General features: G+C 39.3%; 1 protein-coding gene across 2 annotated transcripts in view; it reads left to right on the forward strand.

Annotated features, from left to right (window-relative positions):
• NEK6 (NIMA related kinase 6) overlaps positions 1-19,596 on the forward strand; it is a 68,186-nt gene that overhangs the window by 11,200 nt on the left and 37,390 nt on the right. Inside the window, exon 2 of one of the 2 annotated variants that reach the window (XM_075772441.1) lies at positions 13,788-13,912. In XM_075772441.1, the coding sequence (XP_075628556.1) occupies positions 13,820-13,912 (93 nt within the window). In that variant the 5' untranslated portion in view covers positions 13,788-13,819. The remainder of the gene's footprint in view (positions 1-13,787; positions 13,913-19,596) is intronic. The other variant, XM_075772442.1, reaches the window with a different exon arrangement.

Below are 19,596 nucleotides of genomic sequence, written 5' to 3' on the forward strand. Positions count from 1 at the left end.
TGGTGTATCTGCAAAACAACTGTGAGACGAACGTCAGATTTCGGGGGAAGGAAAGACCAGGGCAGGGCAAGTTGTCTCCACTTGGCTGCTTTCTTGTACCTGTATGGTGAGAAACTGCTCAGTCTCTGATCGATACATTGCTGTAGAGGTGAGAATGTCTGAAAGGCACCTTGTGGTATAGAGCAGAGATTTTTCAGACAAAAAACTGGAAGTGAAACTAGTGGAGCTGTTGTCTTGGTAAGTAAGGTGTAATCTTTCTAGCTCCCTCAGATAGGTGAATTTGTGTTCTAACAGCGTAGTATTAATCTGAGATTAATGCAGTGTCTTGGCAGTCAGGGCTGGTTGGGAAAGAGATGAGGGGTGGGCAGGGTAGAAGATTTTTGTTTGCATGAGTAAGTTTATAGTTTTTGATAATCTGATTTATGCTTCAGCATTGGAGCTTATTAGAATAATAGAAAATTGTTACCTAGAGAGCAGAATATAGTGTGAAATGTGATTTGCCTCTTATACAGAGCTTGCACATTTAGTTGTAATTTTCTTGAAAGGTTAATTCCCAGTTCCCCTTCAGAACATTCTGTGCAGGCCTTTCTGTAGGGGTGGGGGTTGGGGGTGGGGGGTGGGGGGGGAAGATTGGACCCAATTTAAATAGACAAGTCTTGTGAATCCTGAAAGAATTTGGGCATTTAGCCCAGGAAAGGGAGAGTTCTCTGCAAGAACTTCATTAACCCTGTCTATCATCAAAATAAGTAATAAAAGTAGCTATGCAGACTTTATAAAGAACAAATCTTTTTTTGTTTTACCCTGTGGCCTTGATCTCCAAGGCACTGGTGAATGAATCTTGTTCTTTAAGGAAAACTCTGCCCATGTGAGAAAGGAGATGGGGATGTGTTATCTACAGTGGTATAGAAGTGTGAATATGAACCAAAGAGCTGCATTGATCTTTGGAAAACTGGTGCTGGTAGTTCCAAACACTCAGGAGTGCGTAGGGAAGCTGATGTGTCTTACCTATACTAAATAAAACATTTATAGCAATATATGATAATATAGTCTTATTTAGCATATTTTGAGGTGGAAAAATACAAATTTGCTTCTAGCGTAGCTATTTTTGTAAGTAGAAAAATGTGAAATCTCTTTACACAGGGAAGAGTTTCTGCTTCCGTTTGGCTGTTACTTGCAAGATCCAGATGCTGTGAAAGCTCTTCCTCCAATGCTAGCATCTGGCTGCTTGGAAGTTTTGCACAGGGTTTTACGAGGTGGCTTTCAAGTTGCCTTTGGATTTGAATCATATGAATCTTTAGACTGGCTGGGCTGCATAATTCTCAGCATCATTTCCTCTTATTGCTGATTATGAGAAATGTAAATACTTCAAGCTGTTGTTCCGATGTTTTGAAGTTGGGTGAACATATATCTATATATTTCTATATCTTCCTCTGTTCCTTTTCCCTGGATGGGACGGATATGTTGGCTATTAAAGACTCAGTGGCTCTAAACTGCATGAACAGAGTGGTTACAGCAGGTCTGATAGATTTTGAGCCCATCTGACATGAGCTGGCTCTTTTACTTTTGGTCTGCCTAAGCTTTCCTTAAACACTTGAGAAATTACAGCAGTATTTCAGAAGTGTCTTTGTGATGTTTGCTTAATATTTGTCAAGTGCTTGGAATTGTGTTAATTAAAAGGTGTTTATCAGTGCTAGGTGGTGGTATTTCTATTCACATATGTACCTATGTATTTATAGAAAACTTTGTTGGGATTTAAGGTCTCATGTTTATTCAGCTTTCTAAGAACGGACCAGGCAGAACAGTTCCCACATTTGGGACTGGGGGCTGTAGCAGCAGAGCTTATTTAACTTTTTTTTGGTACTTTGGATTTTACTTTTGGTTTTGTCTTATTGGCTTAAGATGATCCGTTTGCTTGTGCTCTTGTTCGAGATGGCTGCTTGCTAAAGGTGTCTTGATAGGAACAAGGTGTGGAAATTGTTTGGGTTCTTAGTTGTCTGGTAGAAACTGATCTTGGGGATTAGGTTAAACTGGATGTTTTTGCCATAGGTTGGGAACAATCAGTCCTCCCTACTACTTGATTTTTGGCTCTTCTTTTTTACGAGGGCTCTTCAGATATTGATGGAGAGTGGAAACTGTTTGTATTTCACATGTAGATTGTCAACTCCCTGGCAGTACAGTAAGTTTGCTTACTTATGTGTAAATAGCTGATTGTTCCCTTGATGGGGAAGGGAGACCGCACAGCCAGTATGATAACGAAGCTGACATTACTGGTACAGACAGCGTGCATTTCCTAGCTGTATGTGATGTTACTTATTTCAGTTATGATTTAATGATGTGAAAATGTCTGGCAGTTTCTGTGAACGTATATGTTATGAATATATTTCCAACCTATATTTAATCTTTCCTTCATCAGAAATGAATGAATTCTGAGCAGGATAACAGAAATGTTCTTAAATAATTTGGCTTCAGGCTTGAAAGCTTTATTGCATTATAAATTAAAAGGTGAGCATGTTGTTGCATGCTTAGTAAGCAATACAGTAAAATTCCAGGTAGATTTAGTATGTGTTTATTTTTAACATGTGTTTTGTTAGCACCAGTAGTGGTCTGAGAGATCTATCTCTAATGTTTCAAAGATTGTGAAAATGAATATAGTGAATGCTTTTGGAAGTCTCAAAATTGCAACTAGAAGAATATAAATTAAGGTATGTTGGCTTCTTACTTTATCTGAAATATGCATTAGTGAAAACTAGTTGGGGGAAAAATGCAACCTGCACTTGCTGTATTGATTTACACTGTTATCTCTCTTTAAAGGAGCTATTGTCACTTTAAATGCCACTGACTGCTATCCATCCTCAGTTTTGGATATAAATATGTATTTGATATTTATCTATATCTTACACAAACATTGTACATAACTATGTACGTGTGGTGTTGCACTAGGAAATTCCATGCAGTGAAATAAGAGGTAGGAATAGTCCAGTTAGGCCGGTGAAAAGGAACATTTATCTTATCACATTGATTACTTAGTCATAACTATAAATCACCAAGTACTCTTGGCACTGATCCTAGGACTGTTTAATAGGAGCCGTGTGAAACCATCCATTGTAATGGATGGATTGAGCTACAGAGCATCTAAAGCGTATCCAGAAGGCTTTTGCAAACAATTGTCTCCTTGAGTTGGGACCAAGTTCTAGGGAGCTGATATTATGACGTAAGGAAAAAAAAAAAAAAAACAAACCAAAACCCAAAACAAACCCCAAATAAACCCCACCAACCCTTCACTCAAATTAAACCTTTTAAAACCCAAATTAAAACATTTCATATGCCTGTTACTTTCACTAGTTCTCACCACCAGGAAGGCAGTTAGCTTACTTCTATCCGAAGTATTGTATAAACTCAAATAGCGTCTTCAGGTGTAGTAACACAGTTGGTGAGGGGAGAATACTGTGTCAAACCTTGCTATTTTCAAGTCATTTTACTAGATTTGTCCCCAAACAAGAACACAGAGTATTTGAAATGATAATCTTGCTTGCTTAAAATGAGAATAAGGACCTCAGCTGGATGTAGAGAGTGATTTGAAAGAGAGTGGGAAGTTTGACACAGGTACTTAATTATTGGCAGGAAGCATTTGTCTTATTGACATCTACAGTGAGATGGCTCTGAATAGCTTTAAATAGTTGACTTAATGTCATTTTGCTTCTAGGTATGGAACAGTGAATTACAGTGTCTGTCACAGCATTTGTTTAATGAATATCAGTTGTTGACATAGTAGGAAAAAGCTCTAGGGCTTTTCAGCCATTTTACTAAAACATTCTCAGTTAGTGGATTTTGGGTCTTTGAGAAGTCAGCACTCCTTACTCGTTGTTGAAAATCTAGTTTGCACAAAGTCTTAATAAAAGGTCTGCACAAAGTCTTAAAACAAGCCCATCTGCACCTGCTTTCAGGGTAATTCCAATGCTTGTAAAATGGAAGGTGTGATCAATACACTGATCTTAGTGCTCAATTTGTTGCAAACATCCTTGTCCTTTTTAGGGGTTTATAAATTGCAGGTGCAGTTTTCACTGGGGGCTGTGACTTGGTTTCTGCATTTTGATTGGGCAGCAGCTACTTGTAAAAACTTGAATATATAAATACATAAATATATTTTTGTATTTTCTTATTGTGAGGCCAATTCCATAGTTTGAATATTGTAACTTCTATTAATGAGTTACGTAAGGTTGGATGAGGATATGCTTCTGAGTTTTCAAAAATATCTGTTAAATGAAATTCAAATAAAGGCTGAGTTAAACACAGCTGCAGTCCTTAGTACTTAAAAATACTGATAAAGAAATTTTTACTTACTGAAACACAGCTATTGACTTCAACTGCATTTGGTGACTGATGCTTTTATTACTTTTAGTATGAGATCCAGGGCCTACCCATTAAAGCTTCCCTGATATTAAAGTCAGGGAAAGTTGATTTCTGCCAGTTTTTATTTGTCCTTTAGAGCTTATGTCAATGACATGAGTGAAGTTATATTAGATAATATATTAGTACTTTAGTCACGGGTGGCATTACTAAATCTAACAAAGTTGTGTAACTGAGCGATCTTAATATATTGTTTTTAAGGGTCTGTTCATGCTTCCGTGTATTTTATGCTTTCTCAGGCTTTGCAGGCATCCATAACTCATGCTGTGTTACCTTGTGTGTGTGTGTTTCTATAGATACAGTTTCATCTTAATGCTAAACCTAAAATTTTGAAACTATTTATTGGTGATGTATCTGCACTCTATTTAACTTCCCTCACTGCAGTCTGGGGGTGTCGGTAAGGCAAACCGTGCAGTCCTTCCTTTGCAGGGCTGGTTGTGTTTGCAGGCAGCCTTGCCCCCGCAGCGCTCCAGTCAGCTGTATGTTCTGTAGGCAGCTCTTTCTGAACTGTTTTTTTTACTGAATTGTATTATTTCACTCTGCTCTTGCAGCATTCTCTCCTGTCTCATGCATTTCAGTGGCAGTCCTCATGTTGTTTGCTTTAACATTCATATTCATATTTTTTCAGTGTTGGCAGGTGTGCATTTCACATTAACATGAGGGTTTTTTGGATGTTAGACTGCTATTTGCTTATGGTAATTTCCAGTCATCATAAGGTGACTGTTGAGAGAGATGAGCAGAGAGGAAAAAATTGTCAAGCATTTACAGTAAATACTCTCTGCTTTTGGAAACGCTGTCAGAAGTTTAATTGTTAGGTTCAAGTAAGTTTGTCATGTGCCAGACAGAATCAGTCTGCTGTAATGAATGGGTTACGCACTTCACCAGCAAAAAGAGAGAGTGAGAAACCAAGGGATGCTCAGGTTTTCCTGTCACCTTGCACTGCAGAAGGAATGGGGTGGGCTTTTTAACCTAGCCTGTAATTAGGTTTTGCATGGAAGCATATATTACTGCGCTTGCTTTGCCAAAGCTCTTCAGTGTGATGGATGAGATTTAAAGGTTGATCTGACTAAATTGCAATGAGAATACTAACGACAAAGATATTTCTGTTGTGAACTATTCCTACCAGACATCATAGCTGTGACAGAAATGGTGTAAGATAATGGACAATAAAAGTCACTCGAAAATAATACTCTCCTAGGATTGGACTGCCTTCCCCACAGCACGTACGCTGAACCACAGCGATAATGTAATCATAAGCCAAGATCATCATTTAAATATATAGGTAATCTCATGTAGTATCCTGACAGATTTATTTTATGAGCAAGCACAAGGAAGAATATTATTGGGCAGTAGAGAGGAAGAAAGTGTTGCTGATGTGGTTGTGTTTATTTTGTAAAATAGTTTGCGTTGCTCCTGTCCTTGGGGAGTCTGCAGCGAACAGCACGCTGGTGGTTCAGGGGAGGTGGGAGAGCCTGGGCTGACCCAGGGCCTGCTTCCTCTGCACTGCTGGATCTTATCACTGGTAACCTCAATTCTTTGTATAAGGTGGAAATTTCTGCAGTAGCTTAAGTAATGTACTTGACTGTCTAAGCAACTCATGGATTTCTGGAACTATGTAAGACCTGCCTTTTTGTTTTGTTTTACACAAGGTACCCAAACAGAGCTGCTTGCTGCTGCCTCCTCCCAAGTCCCTGTGTAGTGAGAGGGTATGAGAGGGATATAGTAACTGAGTGGAAAAGCATGTGTGTGTGTGTGTATATATATATAAAAATATGGTATTTGAGGTCATTGGAGCGGGTTGGAGGTACAGAAAGCCCCGTACTGTTCTAGGAAGGGCACAGCTGCCCCCGCTTCACAGCCAGGAACACTGAGACTGGGTCAGGTGCTGTTACAGTAGGAGGTGGTGCAAAAGTAGAAAACCTCGTAGTTTATTCTGTAGAATACTCTTTGTGGCAGTACAAGGGAAAGCTGGAGTTGCTGTGGCTCATTCTGCATTCACAAACTTGTTCCCTGTGAAGTCTCCAACATGCTGGCTCCTCCGGTGTTGTGGGCAGCAGCAGAGCTGAATGCTGGGCACGTGGCAGCAGCTGGTGTGTCTTGCAGGAGGGTGAGGAGCGTTGCTACAGAAAACAGTTGTAACACTGAGTGCTCATACTGCTGCTTTGCTGTCTGCTTTTGAGGTGCATGGTCCTATAGCATTGATTATACATCTGGGAGCAAATAATTTGGCCTGTAGTTGGGCTTGAAGCATCCAGAGACGCATGGTGATATGCGATTAGACTGGTCACAGCTGTTTCACTGGGCCGGTTTAGAGAAGAGCTGCACCCCAGGGCAGTAGGGTATGTGAGACTGAATGCCAACATGCTGGTGAGGTTCTGCTCCTTAATGAGTGCCTCATAACTAATGATCTTGGCCTTTGCTACCAAGTGCCCTGAGCTATTCTGCTCTGAGAATCCCACCTGTCAGGTACCTGCAAGGTACCATGGAGTTTGATGGGATTTTGCGGTTTGTTTTGCTTTCTGCTGATTCAGGTGTCAGAGGGATGGGATGGGGCGTAAGGACAGTCAGGTACCCAAAGAGGAGTTGCAGCTTGGGACGTGGTAGGGGAGCTGACTGCACGAGAGGGTTTTTATCTTCCCTTGCTTTGTAAAAACTCCAGGTTACCTGTGAATGCTGCCACTATGCGCTGCTGCAGTAATAACTGCACTGCAGAAGGGTGACAGTACGTGGCAGGATGCTTAAAGTCTGTGATGCCAGTGACTTACATTACTGAGGGAGTCTTTTCTTTTTTAGGTGTTTTGGCATAGTTGGACATATGTTTTGTATTTCACCTTTTTGCATTATTCCCCTGTGGAGTGAGGGGCACATGGTGACACACAAACGTGCATCAAGTTGTAGTTTGAGAGAATAAGCTGTTCATTACATGTGAGCTTTGGTCATATTCCCCACTATGTTGTTAAATTTATTCTGAATCCTTAGAGAGCAGCTGAATTGCCTGTAAAATTCTTGAGATGAACCTGAAGAAAATGAGGTGGAAGTTTTTTGGTACCTTGAGTATTTTCAGTGCGTTGTTTTCAAAATTTCTCAGCTTATGCCTTAAGATCTGTTGGGAGAAGTGAGCACTTTATGCTGTGTTCAGTTATATTTTCCTCAAATATTTATTTATTTCAAGTTGGCCCCTGACTTAATTGGAAGCCTTTCACTTCCTTCCATTGTTTTTGGGAACTGTTTCTCTCTGTGGATCCAACAGTCCTGTACCATGCAGTTACATGGGAGTTGCCATTTTTTGTGTGTGGCTCTGTGCTGTCATTATGTCTTTGTCAGACAGTGTTAGAAAGTTGAAAGCTTCATCAAGACAACATATGTCTCTATTTATGCTATGCAGCTAAGTACCAGTATTTCAGTAATAGGAAATACCAGTGGATTCTGTATGTGTGCGAGTTCCCTCTGATTTTGGTATGATAAATGTACTTTTGTGGTTGGTGCAGAGGGAAGCATGCCTGTGTCTGGTATTGTAGAACAGAGATGGCACATATACAAGGTAATTGATTTTGCTAATGTTTAATGATCATGAACTCCAGTATTGGAAAGTCACCTGAGCTGCTGACACTTCTACTGTAGTAAAAGTTATTACACTGGTTGGCAGCCAAGCTAAGTAATTTGGAATTTGTCTGGCTGATTAAAATTGACCCCAAATTCTAAAACAGTCGTGGTATGTCCTTAACACGACTTGGCTGGAATATCGTGGAAGTAGTGCTGTGTCAACAGGGCTTCGGTGAAACCTTTCTCCCTGCGCTTCACTTACTGGTAGGCACAAACATGGTATCAGCTCTGCTTACCCATTCCTCTTCCAGGACTGGACCCAATTGCTACCATTTGTTTTCTTTTTCAGTGTGTAGTTCCCAAAGCAGATAATTGCTTTTCTGGATGTAGAGGTAGATGCTCCAGTTTTGATTAAAATAGGGTGGAAATCTGTCTTCAAGAGCTGGAAAATGCTGCAAAAGGTTTTATGAATTGTATGCAGTCCTTGCTTTTGTGTATGTGGATTTTTGAGGCACTTGTGTTATTGGGACTTATGTGTATGAGGAATTTGAGTCTTTATAGTAATTCTGGAAAGCTGTTAGGTTGTTCTTGTAAAGCCTTTCACAAATGGTGATCCTGTTCTTTTATCCACTTTCTGGAAAGATATGTGATGCTTCATGCAATTTAAAAATGTTTTAATTTACTGTCATGGTCAAGACCTAGTCTGAAACAGTTTGACACTGTAAAGCTTTGTAGGAAATTTGGAAGCAGTAGTAAAAAGCCTGTCACTCGAAAGTGCAGAGCTAGAACAATGTAAAGTAAAAACATGCCTTATTCCCAGACCTCTGGTCTTATTTCCTACTGTTGTCTTTGGCTGTAAAAAAATCTTGAATTATTTGTCTGGAACTCCACCTCCCTCTACTCCCCCTCCATGTGATAATAAGGAAATGAGACCAAATCTTGAGTGGTGGTGTCGCTGCTTGGTTCTGTGTCAGTAGCTTTTGTTTTAATTCCCCATTTGATTTCTTTGATGCTATACTGTGTCAATGATACTGTTGCTACAAAGTAATGTGTAAAGTAAACTTGTTGCTCTTGGTCCAGCTGTTAGTAGAGTTACATCCTGAAGTACGCCAGGGTCCTAGATTTATTTTCTCCCACTTCTCGTAGAGGTCAAAGTCTGAATTAGATGGGGAGGTGTAACTTTGGTTTAGACACAGTGGCTGCTGATTCTAGATGTCGGTGAACTAAGTCTTGCGTTTAAGACTGCTACTTAAAAAAATGATTAAAGGAAAATCCATTACCTATTAATGTCGCCGTCAGTTAATGAGGCATTGCATGCTTTAACCTGAAATGTTTTGTAGTTCAGCCTTTTTACTGCAGTGTGGTTAATGCGCACAAGATGCCTTATGTAGAAACAGCTTCTCTCGGCATGAAGTACTTCCATCCTAACCTGTATAGCCCCGGTGGGGTGGGAGATTGTAATTCATTTCAGTAACTTTGAAAAGATGGTTCCTTTTCAAAGGAACAAAGATACAATTTTTTGGTATGCTTTATCTCGTTCAGATGCTTATGTTAATTACAAGTGAGAGTTTCGTGGTAATTTTTGGATTCCATGAGATGACTTATTTAAAGCACAGATTATTTAGCCTGAATGGAGGGATGAAGTAAGGGGTAGCTGAACAGATTTAAACATTTCTTGTGTTATGGTTTTTGTCAGTAGTCTGGAACGACTCCTGTCTGATGTGTTGCAGCTAGTGTCCAAACTAACTTCAGAATTAGTAAAACATAGCTCAAAGTGTGGTAATTTCCTCAGGAGAGTGCAAATATCTGGAATGTAGGTGAAAGTCCCTGGTTTTGAGTAGTTGTATAGGACACTTCCATGTTCTTTGTTCAACAGTTTTTTGTGTTTAAAAACATAATGGCAATATTAGTTTTGCAATTAGACTTTTCTAAAGAGAAAAATCTCAAAAACCTCGTAGAATTTTGCAGCATTACAACTCTGTGCAATCAGTGTACCTTTTTTGACCTAATAAAATGCCTTGGTGTTGTTGGCTGCTACTTGAAGCCCCTTCCTGGGGATCCCCCTTCCAGTCTACCTATAATGTGTGCTTGCCAGTAGCCCAGAATAGCTGAGCTGACAGCTTCGAGCAGGACACGCTGTCCCGTAGGTGTCAGCAGGCTTGGAGCTGGTGTCATGTGAGCTCTGCCATATCTCTTTTCAAAGCTGATATTTTGTTCTTTCTTCTTCCTTTGCCTCCAGCTATAGTGCTTTAAACAAGCAGTGACCAAACCCACATACTCTGCCTAATGCATTCCTGTACACGCTCCTGGCAGCTAGGCTGTTCCCAGCTGTTAATTGCCTTCCCATTGTCTAATCCCTCACAGTAGGTGATTGTACCTTGAGTTTCCTTATGGTAGCTGGAAAGTTACAGTTCTATTAGGAATGTCCCAGATTGCATATGATCAGATGACTTGGGGTCTCACATTCAGAAATAATTCCCTTTTCTCCTTTTGAGCTGTAGTCCTTTCCAAAGGCAGGACGCAGTAGATAGAATGTTTGATCAATATTGGAGTAGGTACTTCACATGACACAGCCTGGACATGCCTTTTATCTTGAGGCTGTAAATGTGAAATTTCTGAATTCCTTTGGAGATAAGTGGTGAGAAGCGAGGTTGTCAGTAGCCTGCAGTCCCTAGCAGTGTTTTCTCTGGGCTTGTGGACTCAGAAGAGAAAGAACATGTGTTATGTTCTTCCTTCAAGTAAACAGCCTTTCTTCAAATCAGGAGTAATAAAATAATTAAGATAGTTCTGGCAGTGAAGTCTAAGATAGAAATTTTGTAGAACAGTTTAATGTTGACATCAAGAGACATATTTTTATTTTTGAGTATTCACTTGGTTACTAATAAACCTACAGATGCCTGATACTGAAGGAATCTTAAAATCAAACTTCTTCATACTAATAGTGATTACCCTTCTCCCACTGGAGTTTTGTAGTACCGACTTGGAAGAACTGTTTTTATTGATTACAACCCATGTGTTAGCCTGTTTCTGTGCAGCAGGGACTCCAGCCCTCACAACTCTTTTCTAGGGAGTGTTTGTTAGAATGGAAGTTGATTTGCTTAAGAACCGAGAGGAGCATTTTCTCCGCCTTCTCCCCAATACTGTGTGTGCACGTGTTAGGGTAGCTGGTGTTGGAAAGATCTGCCGGAGCTAAAGGCTTATTTCACTGACAACTGTTAAAAGAACCAAGCACAGCTTGCTACAGAAATTCTTCTGCATCATATTTTCTCTCCCACTCCCCCAAATATTTAAAATACCTTTGTATTTTAAATTAAGAGTTAGTCATTGCCCAAGTGCCAGGCATGCGCTATTAATACACTAATGAGGTCAGGTTGTGCTCTTTTACTGAGTGAATACTTGCCAAAACTCTTGAAACAAGTTACTGAAAAAGTTTGCGTTGGCCACTAAATCTTTCCTTGTCACCATTACACTTCTAGTTACTGCTAAAGGCAGCAAAAATGTGACTTTAAATGACATATTACCTAGAGCATGTGTTGATAATGAATAACTTGCCATGAATAACATTATTAAATAAACCCCCCAAACCTGTATACAGCCCTTTGTGGGGAAAGGACGTTAGTCTATTTATTATGTGTGTTCTGTATATGCTGTGAATGTATTTTGAGGACTGGCTTTGGTCTGGGGGCCAGAGCCTGATCCAGGCCTGCCATGGAGCAAGGAGCACTCTGATCCACCCAGAAAGCATCTCCTGAATAGCTGAAAAAATTACCAGGATTTGTGCCCAAGTCAGGCTCAGACATGGTGACACTGATCATTCAAGTATGGGTTTTGTTTCCTAGAAGAGTTAGAAAATACATGTATGCCAGGTCTCTTGTGCTTTGGTAAACAGAGGATGTATCTGGAAGGCTTTCAGAAGCCTGTAACTGCCCTATGACTGTTCACTACAGTGAAACCCGTGCAGAGCTCTGTTTCGGAGGAGGCTTAGTTAATCTGCGATCATGGTGGTGTTCCAGCACTTGGAGTGTCTTTACAGCCTGATGGGCAGCTCTTTACAACTTTACAGGACCATTTTTGAAGATGAGCAGACTATGATTTCAGATGGCTGCATTGTGCTGGCCGGGGAACCGCAGCATCGGAGTGAGCCTTCCCTCCACGGGAGGGACCGGTGTGAGGGAAAGTGTGGAAACCCTGGAAACCCCTGAGAGAGGCCTTGGCAGCACGGCTGGGGTTCATGGGCTTGTCCTGATGCTGAGGCACGACAGTTGTGCACACACACACACTCGGAGGAACACAGTACTTCTGCACAGTGGTGGTGAACGGTCAAGAGGAGTTGTACCCATACTGCTGTGTGTTGGACTTGGGTGGTGGTTTCAAATGTCCAGCAACCTGATTAAATAATGACAAGTCTGGAACATCCAGTTTGGGGGAGAAATTCCCTTGCCTGGTTCAACCATTGTGGGAATTTTACTCTTTAATTTTCTCTCTCTCTTTTTTTTTTAGTTTATTCTAAAAAATGGAAACTGACTACCACACTTCTGATTCCTTCTAATCAGTTTGTGTTATGGTTGATTATAACCTCTCTTTTGAGCCCTCTCACCCAAGTACTTGTGTTTCTTCTTCCTTCTTGTTACCCACAAGCTTTTGCCTGACTTCATAATACTGCTGTTTTATTAGTAAAACTAATCTTGTCATACTGTGAAATAATTTGATTCAAGGTAGGCCCAAGATGTGATGTGTAGAACTTTTATGTTACAGGTGCTGGATTTCACAGCTCTTCACCAGCTGTGCTACCAGCATAAGTGAAGGTTAAATTTTGATTTGTGTTGTGACTCAGAACTTCACAAATGAGATCTTTGCACTTAAAAAAGGGATGGGAGACTGGATTGGTCTCTATAGAGTGGAGGATAATTTTAGAATGAAAATGAAGTATCCGAACAGCGATGGTGAATTTACTTTTGCCTCCTTACAGTAAGCTCTGTATCTGGTAACTTTTTCTAGAGTCTCTTCTCCAGCGCCGCATCCTTTTAATTTCTGTAGGAAATTCTGCTGGACAATTGTGCTTAGTAATTGCTGCAGGTAAAACTGGAACACATTTGTTCATGGAATTTTCCCTTGTTTGTTTGTTCCTAGAATACTTTGATCTTGTTGAATCTAATATGGTTTCTAGCTACTGCTTCCTGTGGCTTACCAACCTGCATGAAAACTTTTAATTTGGGGTGGGGAAGAAAGCATGTGGCTAAAGCTACACTTTTAGGTTGTCCCTGGCCAAAGAAAGCTACAACTGTCTTGGCAGGACCTTTTGTTTCAGAAATGGAGACATGCTAACCTTTCTTGGATCGTCCACTAAGTGTCTGGTACTGTTGAGGATCACCTAGGTTCAGCAGCTGCAGGGGAAGTAATGCTGGCTGCTGCTACAGCTGACTAAAAGCAGTATCTTTTGTAGATAACATACCACTGACCAAATAAACCTCTTTTCTGCTATTTTGCTTATTATGAAGTGATACCAGTACTATTTGTGGTATCAGTATTTTTGTTTTGTAATCTCATGAGAGCTAGGGTATGTTTGACTTGTTGCTGTGTCCTTTCAGCTCACAGGCGGCAGCGGGTGCATTCTGGTCTGCGGCTAGCTGAGCTTCTGTGGGGCTGGTGGTAGATAAGGGTTTCTTTCTTTGAGAGTTGTATGCATGAGTCGATCCCAGGGAAGAAAGGGGAGGAATCAGTTCTTGCTGTCTTGATGTTCAACCACATGTAGGCACACCCCTAGGAAGAGTTTCTTGCTTTCAGCGCTGGCTGGACAATGATGAGACTTGTCTCTCCCCTCTTTCTTTTAACTCCAGCAGAACTGTGAGGCAGAGTTTGGTATGATACCATGGAAGGGCAGCACAACCATCCACATCATCTAGGGGACCAGAACAACCCTCTCTGCAAGCTGCCAGGGCAGGAATATCAGCATGATCCTCAGGTAAGTGCATGTGTCTCTTCAATCTTTCTCCTCTGTGTTCTTCCCTTCCTTTTATAAAGGTCTATAGATTTCTTAGCATTTAGCTTCTTCCCCCCCCCCCCCCTTGTTTATGGTGCAGTTATAGCAGTTCTAGGGTATATCCAGTTTGGGATTCAGCCAGCCAGAGTTTCCTGAATCCAGGTTTTTTTATGATAATAAGAGAAAAAGGAAATACTTTGAATTTTGCTTAAAGCAAATATTTTTAAATCATCTTATAAAAACAAGTACTGTGTTGGCTTTCTCTTCTCTCTGATTCTTTGAAGAGAAGGCCGAAGAAAAGCAGCTGCTTATGTAAGTGAATGAATGTATTTTATCTCCTTTTATAGTTTAATAATAAATGCTGAAGAGGTAGTTACCAAATACAAGAAGTTCATCCTACGTAAAACTGTAGGTGCTCTGACTTCATATCCTGTGAGTCTCTGGAATCTCTCCTGCAATATATTTCTTCTATACTACTATCAAGTTTCACTGTAGTGGCTCGTATCTCTCTTCCTGTCTTTCTGGAGAAGTGGGCTAAAACTAGGGTTAGACCTGTATTCCAAGTAATGTTGATATCTTCTCTGTGTTCATGAAACTTGTATCTTGTGAATTCTGGCTGCTTGCCTTTTTTAGACTGTTTTGTCTGTTTATCAGAGCAATTAAGTTTTACATATACGTATTATAAGGAATAAACTAAGCATCATGGAAAAGCTGTCAGAAAGAAGACTACTGCAACTGTGGTGTGCCATTACCTTGGGGAGGGGGCTGTGGGTGTTAATTTGCTATTGCAAATGTGCAGTCCAGGGGTGATCCAGGTTCCTCAAACAAGAAGCGGTTGTTAGGAAAGCTGTGTCAAAACACAGTGTAGGATACTGTATAGGATTTGCAAAAACCCTAAGTTGCCTATGCATAGAGTACAATGGTGAATGGATCTTATGCGGCACTACTGGGAAAGTAACGTTGTATGGAGCAAAGCCCCTCTCTCCTAATGTAGCAATTTGTCATATTAAGTCATTTAATAATAATTGAATCCCCTTGATTAATCTCCTAGAATTAGCCAGTTGCATTTTGAGCAATTAGGGTTAATTACTGCCTCATTTGGCAGGATAGAGCCCCTGTAATTATTTCATGAACAAGATTAGGAAGTGTTCCTGTGCAGCAGATACATTCATGGCATCTTGGAGCACATGTTAGAATTTGTAATGACATAGTTAAGTGTAATTAGTAGCTAATAATCTATGTTCTGCTGTTATGCTGATGCTGAGTGGGCTCATTTTGCTGTATGGACATTGTTCAGTGAAACCTCCCCTCAACTCTGTTAATATCCAAGTTGTGTTAATGGAGGTCTCTGAGTATATTAACTGTTCTGAGAATGATCTAGTTTGGATTTAGGGTTGCAGAAAGATTTTCTTTTGGTCTTGCTGTTAAAATGATAATAAAAAAAAGTTGAATAACAAAAACATACACTATACCAGAGAATAGGAAAAAAAATGCTTCTCCTCTGCAAATTCAGTTTAGAAATTAACAAAAATTGTATTATTTAGAGGGCAGGCACCTTACATTGATGGCATGATATGATTGCTTATCACATATTTCTGATTTTCCATTTTGCAGGAACATAATTATATATCATTTTCAATTTTCTGCTACCTATTACCTGGTAGAATCCAAAATTACATCAGTTCTTTCCTCTGAAGATATAAGTAATGCAGACATGCTATATAATAGCTTGTGGAAGAGAAAGATGTTTGGGAAGGAAAAAATGACCAAATGTGTCTTACAAGAGTCATGAATGGCAGGGATAAAAGGTTAAGCAGAAAAACAGAACTTGAGCTTTTAGAGTCTCAAATGAGGAGGGTTTTTGTGTGGAACAGCCCTCTCTTCCTTCCAGCCCTTGCATTCAAAACTATTGTGTCACCCCCAAAAAGACAGAACAACAGTGTGCTCCTCCAGTAGAAACTTTTCCTATGATTATGCTAATTTCTAAAGCTTTTTTTTTTTCATTTTGACAGAGGTGTTATTTCTGTTCTATAACTAGAGCTATAACTCTCATAGAGCTATAGTAGTTTTATAACTACTCATAGAGCTATGAGTAAGTGGACTTTTCTGCTTTACTAAGTTTAGTACTAAGATGACACTTTTGAGTAATACTTCATATTTAGAAGTTTTCTAATCAGACTAAGTGAATATATAAAAGCATAAAAAAGGCCCAGTAAAGTCACAGTTTAGCTGCTGGCTCCCTTACCTGCCCAGCATTACCCTGATGAAGTTCATCAGCAAGAGACAGAACACTTTACTAGTAATGTTCTGGAGTGAAAGTGTCAATTATTTAAGCCTCCAGATTACCCGGTATTTATAGCAGTAAGCAATAAAAGTTATTTAGGAGTAAATCAGTGATACAAAAATAGAGTTATTTTGACTTAGTTTTTGTACTATATAAACATCATAACTCACTTTTTAACAGTCCTTTTATGAACTCACACAGCAGCAGAGGTGTTCATGGTAGTTTAATTTTGGTCTGCAAGTTGAAGGTAGATTTGAACTGGTCATCTAGCAGCAAAGACTTCAATTTATTGTTTTCTGAAATGCTTAGGTTATTTCTATACTAATATTAATTTCTTTGTAAATACCACCTTGGTCTGCTACCTTCAAGCTGGTATTTCTTTCTTTGTCATAAGCTAGTACAAATATCTGCTGATAGGGATGTTAAAACTTTGAAGTTCAAGCCAAATTTTTCAGCAAACCTTAAATTCTAGGTAATGGGTCAGGTTAAGGATATTCTATGACTGTGTCGTCTAGTTCTGAAGCTGCAAATTGAAAAACCTGATGTATTCTTCAATAAATACTTGACTACGTGTTTGAGGATAATCCATATTTTAAAAGTTTCCTCATCTCTTGTGAGCTTAGAAGTTTTGTGTGTTTTTTTTTTTTTTTTTAATCAATCTGTTCTAATGTGTTCTCATAAATTCACACTGGAATTTCAACCTCAAAGCATGCAAGATTCTTTTCAGGTAGGCATTATTGAATGGAGATGGGTGTATAATTTGGGACATCATAAAGAGGTTTGAAACACTGATGTTGATAGTAAATCATTGCTTATAATGTATATGTGTTCAACTGGAGGGGCTGAAGCTTCCCCATCTACTACTGCAGATGTCTTTTAAAGGTGAAATTAGTTTACGGTAAATGTCATACAGATGAAGTATGCACTTTAGAAGCAAGGAAACCATTGCTTTAAAATTAATGATGCATTGCAAATATCAGAAAAAAACTTATATCCAGCATAATGATAATTAAAATTCAGGTCAGAAGTGTATGACTTAGTCGAGCTAAATTTTTTTAATGAGATTTCAGAAAATTAATTGGGCAAGTATGTTTTTACTCTTCTAAAGAATATTTCATTTCATGGCTCTACAGGAAAAAGGCTTTTATTGGCATCTAAAGATTGAAGTGCCTGACTATTTAACTGTTGGTTAACCAATCTTTAGCAATTTTTAGGTTGATTACAACTAATCAAAATGTCTTGTGACCTCGTAGCCATTTGTGCAGAATGATGACTAATGCTGGTTTTCCACATGCCAATCAGACAGCAGTAAAACAACTGACTTTATTACTAATTAACATTAGCACTCTGGGTTTATATATTGTGCAATTAGCAGAGAATATTCCCCTTTTTTCTGCTCATTCAGGCTTATTTTTTTCCCCCTGTGCCTCTGGGAAAAGCAGTTGTGCAGGCATTGCTCTGCAGCATGTTAGTATTTTACTGCTGCTTTTGTCTTCAGTCTCTCAGTACTCTTTTGCCTAAAATGTCAGGTGAGAGGCTGCAGGAAAGGCTGCTGTGACAGTTTTCTCAGGACTGTTTGGGTTTTCCCTAGCCCTTAAATAATCAAAGAAGTAAATTTATTGGCCAAACGTTAATTGTTCTGGAGATTGAAAGTCTTTCTACGGAACAGTTTGTTTTTCTTATTCTTCCTTATCCCAAAAGACAAATTCTGTGCTGTACAACTACTCATTTAAAAAAAATCTGTTCAAGTTACGTAGCTGTCTTACCTGCACGTGGTTGTATCAGTGTTTGAAAGATTTGGGGAAAATTGTATCAATTCTCCAACCTAATGATTCTATGAAATATCCAGCTGTAAATTTTGGCATGTTTATACTCTTGTATGCTCAGAGTGTCGTCTCTGGTAGCACTCACTCTGACAGACGTCCCTGAAAATGTGGAAGCACGAGTGGAAACTACATTCTGTCATCAAAGAGCAAGTACATAGCAAGGAACTTTTCTAATACTGTTATCCTCTGTATTTGCCTGGGTTGTTTTATAATCTGATGTATAGAGACTCCTATTAATCTTTATTTAAGTTTCTTATCCTTGCAGCATATCCACTCAGGTGCATACCAGGTAATATAGCTGAAGCTTTTATTTAATTAGATTTTTTTAGTATTATAAAACCTTACTGATTCTGTTTTGCAGAAAATCTTGTAATGCCTCAAAACTTGAGGCTGAAAGCCTTCCAGCAAACTCCTCTGTTAAGTATTGTGATGCGGCTGTGTTGCGTACTTTTGCCAGCTTTGAAATTTTTGCTCTCGCATCAGTGATTACATCTAAAAGAGACCATGTATGCCAGAGATGTTGTCCAGAATAGCTTGTTCTTGGATTAATCTCTGCATTTCTTCTTAAAAATGAATAGCCTCTTTATTTGAATGAGGAATTAATTGACTTTAATCTTTGGCTTTTTTTTTAATGGAGTAGTAGAAGAATGAGACTTCATTGTGTGGATAAAGAGAACAGCCTTTGTCTCAAAACTAGTTCTTCCCAGACTGTCCCCTTCCTACAGCTGCCCTGGGAACAGACGTGTGCAAACAGCCCGATTTTCATGGTATCTTTAGAGGTCCAGTGGTTGGGGGGGGGTATTTATCTTTTTTCTGCCTGTCCCTACACACTCCCCCCCCAAACCCTTTTTTTTTTTTTTTTTTTTTTTAAATTTAAGCTCCATCATTGACTTTGAAACCCATTCTGCAGAAAGAGTGGCTTGGCTTTCCTCTAGTCATGCAGACCTGAAATGTTTACTGAGCCTGAATCAGTCCTGAAAATAAGGAAATCTATTTCTGATGAACGGGTTTGAAGATGATGGTGGTATCTGATTTTACACACAATTTATATCTGTGCATTAAAACAGAGATTTGCAGAAATAAAAATCATGGTTTATTTGAATGAATAGGTCTTGGTTCTTTGACAGCTTTATGAAAATTGTAGTGGTTAAATGTGGAAGGACTTGGAAAAAAATGGAGTTCCCCTTGTCAAAAGTCATGAAGTAAATGAAATGTTTGTAAGGCCAGACTATAGGGATGATATTCTGAGGAGGCAGATATTTCTTAGGTATTCTAAATGTGTCTTTGTAACAGTATTTAGAAGAGTTACCTGCTTATGTTCAAGTACAGTAAAACCTAAGAGAAGGTTAGTTTTAAACAGAGATATGGGAAAATGGACTGCTGTCATCAATAGGGAGCTTTCTGGTAAGTTTTGGTCTAACCTGAGCATGCTCTCTAGTATATACCATAATCAACATCTTCTAGCCTGTATGAAAGCTCCATTATTTTAATTAGGTCTGATAGGTTGTGATAGCAAATGCAAATCTAGGTCATTGCATATGTAAATGTGCAGCTGT

Source organism: Balearica regulorum, chromosome 20, assembly GCF_011004875.1.
Source record: "Balearica regulorum gibbericeps isolate bBalReg1 chromosome 20, bBalReg1.pri, whole genome shotgun sequence".
NCBI lineage: Eukaryota > Metazoa > Chordata > Aves > Gruiformes > Gruidae > Balearica > Balearica regulorum.